Consider the following 10,721-nt stretch of genomic DNA (forward strand, 5'->3'; position numbering starts at 1 on the left):
GGAGGGGGATGCATTATAGTAGGGGGGGGTTGAATGATGGTGAAGGGGGTAGGGTGCATCAAGCAGCCTGGATGCTGATAAAGAAAGCTCCCTCCTTTTTCCCTGCCCACACTACTGGAGATGACAGGGGGACTAAAAGCTTCTCTAATGCTGCTTCAGCCATCTCCTCAGCCTGGGAAACAATATGTAATATTCAAGGTCTGTGATAGCTTAAATAGCAGAATTATGCACAAAGTTCTTTATTGCATAAAGATTATATATAGGATGTGGACATCCTGGACTGGTAACTTTTCCAGACCTGGCCCTGTAATGGAAAAATTAACACTCCTGCCCTTTATTGCAGCTTCCTCAGTCTAGCAAATTCCTAATTTCACAAATGTTGCAGAAACAGCAACAGCGATGACTCGTTGATAATATTAAAAGTCATGCGAGAGGCCTCTAGAACTTCTGACTGCAGAGTTAGCTTTTCAAATTTCAAACACTTTATTTTTGCAGTTAGCACAGCTAAATGCTGGCTATAGTGTTTAGTGCAAAAGAGCATCTTGCATTTAATTTACTGGCTATATATAATGCATAACATATGTCATCATTTTGGACATTCCAGGCATTCAAACTTCAAGCTGCTTCCTAGCAGGAAAAAAAGCTATTTAATTCCAAACTTGACATAACTCTGCTCTAACTATTTGTGTGATCTTGTATAAGATTTAGTATTACACATGTTTAGTCTCCTGCATGGAACCATCTGTGGATATGGCATCTTGAAATATGTGAATTCCACCATGCAGAAAATTGGGCAAGCTGAAATCAGCAGGTGTGCACTCCTTTTTATGTTCTAAAAGATGGTCACTGCTGTCCTTTACTAATGATACTTTCATAGCCATCTAGGTGTAAACAACCTAGCAGTTCAAAGAGAGAAAGAACAAGCACACTACTGATGGGTAAAGGAGAGACTTTTCCGTCAGAAATTTGAAAAAAGAGCTCAAGATTTTAGCAAATAGTGAATACATAAAAACATACCTAAACATCTAATATGGAAGTTACAATGATGTGCATTTAAAGTTTATGTTTTTAAACAGTTGTTTTATAATATATAATGTATACAATCTTTGTTTTATAAAAAAAAATTATTATATGAAAAAGGATTCCCAAAGAACTAAAAGTTAGAGAAAACCAGCAAAAAAAAGCTTGCTTTTCAGCTACTTTGACTGATTTTAAATAGAGTTGCCCGAACATGTTCTTATTTAATTCAATGACAGTTTAACGCCAAAAAATGAACCTGAATCTAAACACCATTGAAGTCAATAGTGTCAGAATTTGGATGGGATGTACACCCCCCACACTCTTGAATCCAAATGATAGATTCCCAAGTGCAGTTATTTCAATTCAGCACCCGGAATCACTGGAATCACAGGTGACATCAAATTTAGTCCATGACATCACCCGGGATTCCTGGTGGTATATTTAAATTACCGCCTCACCAATGCTGAAAGGCATTTGACATGGCATGGTACATGAAGGGGGTGGGTTCGTGTGCAGGCTTGCTTCCCTCCCTTTCCTGGCCACCCAGGCTGCATGCCAGGATAAGGGCCTGGCTGGAATTTTAAGGGGAACCCCATTTTTCTTTTTTTTAATTACTACAAACCTACATTTCATTCTGGTAAAATACATTGTCGAAGTTTAACCTCTCTCTTTTAAACTATCATTGTACTGGTTTATAATTTACAAAGTAAATAGACCCCCGCTGACTTTAAAGAGCCATGCCCATAATTATATGTGTATAGGTAACACTATTCCAATATAATTATGCACGATGAACGGATTTTAGCACATTTTTCACACCAAATTCAGTGTACTTAAATATGACAGATGTTTGGTTTTAGCTTTTCAGAGCCGATTCTGTGATGTTAGAGTTGAATTTATCATTTTCACCTACAGCAACCCTAACCTTAACCTCCTACTCAGCCGTTTGATAAGGGATTAGTCACTGCTGTGGGAAAACACTGAAGTTCTGCAAACAGCAGGAGACTATAGTACTTTAGCTCCATTTGCTGAATGGATAGAAGATTGCATAACATTAACATGTTAGTTTAGCAAATATTTTTATTTACTTGACTAAAAAGGAGGGGGGACAGGTTTAACTGATATGTTATATGTAACCTATGGCACTCCAGACTGTTGACTCCCAATCAAGGCCGTGGTGGTTGCTGCGGTGATGTGACCATGCGTCAATAAAAGACGTACTGCCATCACAGTTGGAGCGGTGCCAACTCTTCTTTTCAGGATTAACTGATAGTCCCAGCAGTAAAACATGCATGAGACAGGAACACTTAACAGTCCAAGAGGGTTTGTCCAGCACTTTTATTGAGCAAACAGTCTTTAATACATGAGAACTTTGTACATCAAGTCTATAGCATAAAGCAAACAAAACATCTGCTAGTCCAAGCAGATAACTAAGCATATGTCGATTCTTGACTAACAAGGTGCTTCTACTGGGTTCTCTAAATAAACAGACAGCACATATACCATTTGTAGTGTTTGGTCAGCACTCAGCCTTTTCACCCAGCAGTAGGAGACAGCAAGGAAGAAAGAAAGCCCTGAGCATCAGTTAGATCACATATATAAAGGACTGTGCACTGATGAGACAAATATTGAGGTGTGAGGCAAGATGTGGACCTTGGAATGGAGGCTTCATACCACCCAACGCCCTACAAAGCCCCCGGGCTCCAGGACGCAGACTAGTACTTATTAAGATCAGAGAAAACAGTGTTTGTTCCTCCAGAGAGGGATTGTTTATATGTATAGGTTATACGTAATATTTATACACATTTAATGGCTACTAGCAATCAATGTGCATGCTGATAGGGGTGCTTGAAATATGGTGAAACATCTGAAAAAACACTAGATGTTACCAGGGCCTACATAACTGAGTAACCTAGAGAAAAGCCAAGATGCATAGAACTGTATATAGAAAAACTGGCAGATGGATAAAAGAAAATAAATATATCTTTTGAAAAACCTTTCAAAAGGAAACACATACATATTCATTATCTGTCAACAAGTGGAATGGCTTTTCACAGCGGTTACTGACACACCTATTGAACAGCAATGTTGTAAGTTATAGTTATAAAAGTTATTGCATTGTTGCTCAGAAAAAGAACACAATATTTTTTCATACAGCACGGTTACTGTAATGGAGGAGCCACCCAGTGGTTAAAGGGGAGACTGCAGCAGGATTATAGCACAATACATGTTTATTTTGTATTCCATCTGTTTCTCAAATCAAATAAATAAACAAGAAATCTGCTTGCTAACATTTTAAACTAAAGAGCATTTAAAGTGAGTAATTAAAATGCCCGTATGGAAATTAATTTTAAAAAGAGTTGTACTTTTCTTACAATTAAGTGTATATTTTATGCTTTACATATGTAATTATTCAGTGAAGTTTGTAGTCTTTTACATACATATTGATTTTTGTAGCACATGGGAACTACTTTTCTCAGATTAGGCAACTCCTGCAAGATCTAAGCAGCTTATAGGATATAATTTTATCCTGCAAAATGTTTCCCACCATTGCGTATAACAACGGTAAACTTACACTGGGACTACAGGCATATAGCAGTTTAAATACATACATGTTTTTGTCATTTTTTACAGCAGCTCTGGCGATTTATGCGCTTTTGCCCCACTGCATAGCCAGGTAGATTACTATTTCCTGGATCACCTTCTTGCTAATTGGAATGAGGTGATGATGCTTAATTATTGCCAAGAAAGCAGGCTGAATTGTTACATGATATCAAACATATTCTGCCATAGATGCGCTTTTCAATGTCTTCATCAGTTTTTAAAACTCCTATCACAATGTCCCAGTGAGTAAGGAAGAAAACAAATATAAACAAGTATAGATTACAACATTTGTAAATTAGTTCCATAAAATGAATTTAGAGCCCAAACTCTTGGGTAAGGAAGGGTTAAAAACCATTGTCAATTGTATTCTTGCCGTCTGAAATGTGTTATGAAATGAACAATTTTGTATTACTATTAAGCTGCACCTTTTTATATGCATAGGTTCTAAGATTTATCTAAATATTAGGGGAAAAAATGGATTTAACTGAGCTCAACATGTACCTATCCAATTATGTTCTCTAGTATCATGGGTTTCATTTCTCTTGTGGATCTGACCCTATGCATACTGTATTTCATTTTTAATATGTACTATGCATTCTCCTACAGAGGGTTAAGGTGTAATATTCTACAGGGTTGTTACATTAGATAAAGCACTGTGAATCTCAAAAGTGTTATGATTAGGATTAGGACTTCAAAGCCTATTTTATCTATTCCACTATGTTAACAGGGTTCATTTAATTTTACATTGGCTGGTGAAGCACTTAACATCTCCATGTAATTGAAAGCACACTGTGTCCTAAGGCAGATATATCTCTTACCCGTAGCGGAAGAACTCCTTGAAATCTCTGCACATTCTGTGTGCTAGCTCCCGCTTCCCACAGGACTGGGGCCCTGTCAGCACTAGCATTGGGTAGGCGGTATCCAGATTCGGCAATGTGCTGCAATAGAAGAAGATGGCTTGCCAGTGTGATTTGTACACGTCAGTCCTTTACTGATACTGCACATGGGGGGGTTTGGGAAAGAGTTACCTAAATTAGCAAATATATATTTCTATATATGTAAAGACCTTATGTCACATTTTAAAAGAAATGGAATTTAAAAGAAATATTTTTTAAAATAAGATACAATTGAAATGAGGCGCAGGGTTCACAACAAAGTTATGAATTTAGAAACAGGCTTTCTGTAGTAGGTCATTGCAGGGCGACACTACATTTTGTTATAAATAGAGCATTTGAAAGTGTAGTCCTTGCAGTACATTATGTTAAGGTTTAGGGCACATTCGCACAGGTGCAGAGGGCTGTATACTGTAAGAAAGCACCGTATCTCTAAAGTGTTATGTGCGGCCGTCTGAACAAATTAATGACAGGCTGCAGCTATATGCTAGTAAACGCTCATCTGAGCGTATACATGGGTACAGGTATGAATGTGCGCCCCTGGACCCAGACTGTCTGCGTCTGGGTTCTGCAATGGACACCTATATACATTCAAATGAGGGTCTACCAGCATATAACTGCAGCATGTCATTAATTTGTACAGGCGAATGCACATAACACTTGTGACTCCCGGGCACAGAGATCCAATCCGTTTCTTATGGTTTATTGCCCTCTGAACCTGTGAAAAGAAGCCCAACTTTAAGTTCAACTGAAAACAAAAGTCTTTTTTAAGTTTTGTAGGGATGCACCAATACAGATTGTTCAGTATCGAGTACCAATATTTATATTGTGGTATTCGCCGATAGCTAGCACAGATAACGGTACTTCCAGTAGCATGGAGCTGGCTTCCTGGGTAATCAGGAAGGCAGGCAGCGGGTCATTACCAACTGCCCAGCTTCTCGATTACCCGGGAAGCTAGCTCCATGCCGTTTGGCTAGGATGCCGGCTTCCCGGATAATTAGGAAGCCGGGAGGTGGGTTATTACCCATAGCCAGGATTTCTGATTGGCAGGTAAACTGGCTCCATGCTGATTGGCCTGGAAGCCGGCTCCATGTTCCCTACCGGCACTGCCGATCAGAGGGAATCTCCCTCTGAATGGAAGTTCCCGTATCGGGATAAGTATCAGAGAATTTAGGCGGGTACGAGTACTCACCCAAATACTCGGTATCGGTATTGATGCATCCCTAAAGTTTTGGATAGAGTGTAGAGGGATTAGAGCAACAAAACTGTAAAAAAAAAATGTGGCTACTTTAACTATCTGCTGTCCGGCCATTGTAATTAAACGGCCGGACAGTGGCTTCTTGAGGGCGGGTGGGCATCTTTAGACGTCCTATCCCGTTCCGCTCATGGCTGCCGCGCATGAGCGGGAAACCGGCTTTGAATGTAAACAGCCAGCGATGGCTGTTTACATACAAGCGTTCGGGCGTCTGTAGAGACGCCCGATCGCTTGTAATATCCGGTCGGGTCTGCGGGCCCCCCCTCCGTCGCCACGCTGCTGGCGATACCGGGCTCCGCTGTTCCCGGTGTGAGCCCAAGACCAGCACAGCAGCTCTGCGGCCGGAGATCAAACGTAGCTCAGTACACGAACTCCGTTTGATCTCCTCCTCCTCTTCTAAATGCAGGCAGTGATGTGTATTACATCACTTCATGGATTCAGTGCCATTTTCCGGTACAGAAACCAGAGAGAAGCTGGTAAAGCAGGTCTCTGCTTCATCAGCTTCTCTGGGGGTCCCTAGGTGACATTAGGGGTCTTAAGACCCCTGATGTCTCCATAAAGAGGACCTGTCACTGCAAATTGGATATCACATATGTGATCACAATAAAGTTCAGTGAAAAAAAAAAGCTTTAAAAAAATGTGTTACAAAATAAAATTAAAAAAATTAAAAATCACATATCAAAGCAATAAAAAAAAAAATTTAAGTCCCCCGCCCCCACATGCACACGCAAACATGCGTCAAGCCTGCCTACGTGCGAAAACGCCGATTACATCCATTGCACCGCACATGTTACATATCGCTGCGAACGTCGGAATGAGAGCAATAATTCTAGGGTCATCAATCACTGATAACACTAAACTGATGAGCGGTTAAAGCTTTTAAAGCATTGGCTTTGGTCAATTTTGAGTATGGTAGTTTTTTGCGATTTAACGGGTGCGCGCAATTTTAAAGCTTGACATGTTTGGTGTCTATTTACCCGACCTGACCCCGTCTTATATATTTTACCAAAAAATTAGGTAATAATAAATGTTTTATAACATAACGTAGGGAGAACAGGTTTTTTTTCAAAATTATCGGTACTTTTTTTATTATACAGTAAAAAAAAACAACCCGTAGTGGTGATTAAATACCACCAAATGAATACAGTAATACCTTGGTTTACAAGTAACTTGTTTTGAGAGTGTTTTGCAAGACAAGCAAACATTTCTGAAAAATTTTGCCTTGATATACAAGCAATGTCTTGCAATAAGAGCAACATTTTGTAGAAAAACAACCACCGAATAAGGCTGTGGCAGTGCGAGTCTGTTTGAGGACAACACAATGTCACATTGGATAGATTCCTTGTTAAGGTTTCATGAAATGAAAAAGATTCCATTGAGCCGAGAGATAGCAGTGATTCCGTTAGTGATAGTGAAAGTCGTCCTACACAATAATCCTCCTCTCTCTTGTCCCCCTCACACCGGCCACAAAGGTAACCGGAAATTGGTTTATTTTTCTTTATATTTTGTACAGTATTATATTATATTACTGTATTGTAATCATTTTTATATGAATATTTTTGGGTTGTGGAACGAATCATCTGAATTTCCATTATTTCCTATGGGGAAGTTCGCTTTGATATACAAGCGCTTTGGATTACAAGCATGCTTCCAGAACGAATTATGCTCGTAAACCAATGTATTACTGTACCACCAAAACCTGTAAGCGAAATATGCAAGCTACTTTTGCTGACCTGTCCTGAAATTGCTTGTTACCCGATTTTCATGCTAATGCTTTGGCTTCAATACTTTCTCAGTCACTGCCCCACAAAAAATATAGCGATTTGGAATCCATACTTATTTCTGACTTTAATATGTGGCATGCTTGTTCTGGGTCTGTGACTTAAATGTACTGGAACCAGACAAATCCAGGCAACTAGCACTTCATCAAAAAGGACAGTGATGCCCCCTCCCCCCCTCTTCTAATATTTCTCTCATGAATGGTGTACTTCAACAGCAGTCACTATCATTACATCAGAAATATCACACAATAGCATTTGAGATATTAACCGTACTGAAATTACCTGTCCAAGATCTTTTGTGGCTGGATCGTGCTGTACATAACATTGGCCATATGATCCCGTGAAGCAATTACCTCTGGGGGAGGATCATACTTATTCACTGCCGCCACCTAAACAATGTCCAGAGAGTGAAGACCGCATTAATATAGGGGAAAACAGGATAAAGAGAACTCTCCTATATGCAGTTCTACAAGGAGCACAGTCAATTACTTTAAGTTGGTATAGTAAAAGTACAATCAAAACATGTAATGAAAGTACAGTTACTGACAATCTAACTCGCATGTTATGAAGTTGATTTCTCTACTTTGATTTCTTTTTCAGTAATGAAGAGAATCCGGTTTTAATTCTTTTAAAATTATTCAGAAATACAGGTCCCTGCCCTCTTCATTTGGTTCCTATACCTCGCCCCAATTCTGCATCCACATACTCCCTTGTGTTAAGGATTCTTGCTCAGTAATGAAGAAAATCCGGTTTTAATTTGTTTAAATTATTCAGAAATCCAGGTCCATACCCCCTTTGCTTGGCTCCTATACCCGCCCTAATTCTGCATCCGCATACCCCCACCGTGTTAAGGGCCTGTTCACATGATATCAGGTGCAGATCTGCAGACGTGGTGCTACTGATGCAGTGCGTTTATGCCGCGATTTTGATGCGTTCCAGTAAAAAAAAAAGTATTTTTTCTGTCATAACCTGAACGGACTGCGCACATGAGAACTGTAGCCCATAAAACACATAGGGATACATCGGGATGCATTTTTAGTGCAGGAGCGTACGGATCAGGTCAGCACAGAAAACGGACGTCATGTGAACAGGCCCTAAAGGAGAACTATGAGGTGAGTGCTTTTCACTCAGCCTCATAGTTCTAGCTGGCCTGTGACAATGAAAACAGGTCGGCTCAGTAGATCGGGAGGTGAGCGAACACATACCGGCGTTCGCTCAACTGTCGATCCTGTCAGAGGCAGAGAGCCGTGACAGGGGAGGGACTGGATTCCCCCCTCCCCGCTCCGATCCTCCAGCGCTGACTGGCGAAATGGACGGGAGAGGGGGCGGGTACAGCTGGCTCTGCCTCTAGATAGGCAGAGCCAGCTGTCACTCACGCAGCTGGGCGGATCCAGACAAAATTGTCGGGATCCGTTTCAGCTGCTGCGTCTCAGTATACTGCGAGCTGTAGCTCGCGGTATACTGAGCTTAGGGTGACGGGAGGATAGTTCTCCTTTAAGGAATTCTTAATGGAATTTTTGTTAGTTTCTAGTTTTATGTTTTGTGCTGGTGTGGTGTAGTACCAAGATGTCTTATCTATTAATATCAATGCACCAGGCACTGCACAGTAACCATACCACCCCATCAATGCATCTATATCATAAAGTCACAGCCATCATCTCAGTACCAGCTTACAAAAATCGATTTCAACTTAGAACTCTTACAAATTAACATAATACAAACCACTGTGGTCTAACTATCATTACTAGTGTTCCTGGCGAATATAACCCGAAATAAAAGTCAAACAATGGCACAACAAGGACAAATACTGCATGTGTGCTGTACATTTATGAGTCCTTCTATAAGTATTTTAGGTCAAGCTGTCTGTTTTAAATGTATCGTGTTATGAGCATTTAAATCATACTGTTCAGTCCAAACTCCCAAGTGAACATATATGCAACTAAAATCACATACATAGTAAAAAGACAAAAACAAAATTAACAGACAAATCAGGGTATTCATGAAGATAATGAATATTACAATCCTTTTTTTTTTTAAACGGTTGAGCCGAACTTGACATTCACTAGATAAGCTCTGTACCAAGGTGTCTTTCACAGCGCCAAACATGTCATTTCCCCAAGGATCAGCTATATTCCCTTGACTGAGTCACCAGTGTAATTACTTGGCAACACTGATTGCTTTGAGAAGTCATCTGGAAAGCAGGTGCCAGGATAAATACCTTCTCCTCAACTTTGATCTTTTTCATATCCAATTCCGTTAATCTTTGTAGCATAAACAGCACTGACAGCCAGTATTCAGCTTGTTCCTGGAACAGACATGTAAAGATTTTTAATGATAAATCAAATATATTTTATTGCAGATAACTGATATAAATTATAAGTTCGTACAAAAAAATCAAAAATCAAAACATGTTTAGTAGTGCACAAAGTAAAAAATAATGTATAGCAACACAAAGATAATCACTGGAGACTGTTTAATCGAGCACAACAAAGATGGGATTGTATGTACTGCTTCTTAAAGGAGAACTATGAGGTGAGTGCTTTTCACTCACCTCATAGTTCTAGCCGACCTGTGACAATGAGACTGTCACAGGTCGGCTCAGTAGATCGGGAGGTGAGCGAACATATACCGGCGTTCGCTCACCTCTCGATCTTGTCACAGCTCTCTGCCGTGACAGGGGAGAGGCTGGATTGCCCCCTCCCCGCTCCAATCCGCGAGCGCTGCCTGGCGGATCGGACGGGGGGGGTGGGCGGATACAGCTGTCTCTGCCTCTAGATAGGCAGAGCCCGCTGTCAGTCACGCAGCTGGGCGGATCCCGGCAAAATTGTCGGGATCCGCTTCAGCTGCGGCGTCTCAGTATAGCGCGAGCTACAGCTCGCGGTATACTGAGCCTAGGGTGACGGGAGGACGCTAGTTTGTGGCCTTCCGTTACCCTAAGGAGAACTATGGGGAAAAGCCTTAAACCCATAGTTCTCCTTTAACATCTTAATGCATCTACTAAGATACTAAGATCTTTGTTTGTTTTTTTATAGGTATACAACTAAAAGCTTAATAAATAATGGTAGGTTTTGAAACTTTTTCGATGCATATATACATGGATATGCATATATACATGGATACACACACACACACACACACACACACACACACACACACACACACACACAC

At 40.5% G+C, this 10,721-nt stretch overlaps 1 protein-coding gene across 1 annotated transcript in view; it reads right to left on the minus strand.

Annotated features, from left to right (window-relative positions):
• Nucleotides 1–10,721, minus strand: part of LRGUK (leucine rich repeats and guanylate kinase domain containing) — a 52,513-nt gene that overhangs the window by 16,383 nt on the left and 25,409 nt on the right. The window contains exons 9-11 of the mRNA XM_018566319.1: nt 9,772–9,858; nt 7,836–7,942; nt 4,443–4,562 (exon numbers count right to left, since the gene is read on the minus strand). Of these exons, the coding sequence (XP_018421821.1) occupies nt 4,443–4,562; nt 7,836–7,942; nt 9,772–9,858 (314 nt within the window). The remainder of the gene's footprint in view (nt 1–4,442; nt 4,563–7,835; nt 7,943–9,771; nt 9,859–10,721) is intronic.

This window comes from Nanorana parkeri, unplaced genomic scaffold, assembly GCF_000935625.1.
Source record: "Nanorana parkeri isolate BGI_ZX_2015 unplaced genomic scaffold, ASM93562v1 scaffold27, whole genome shotgun sequence".
NCBI classification, from domain to species: domain Eukaryota; kingdom Metazoa; phylum Chordata; class Amphibia; order Anura; family Dicroglossidae; genus Nanorana; species Nanorana parkeri.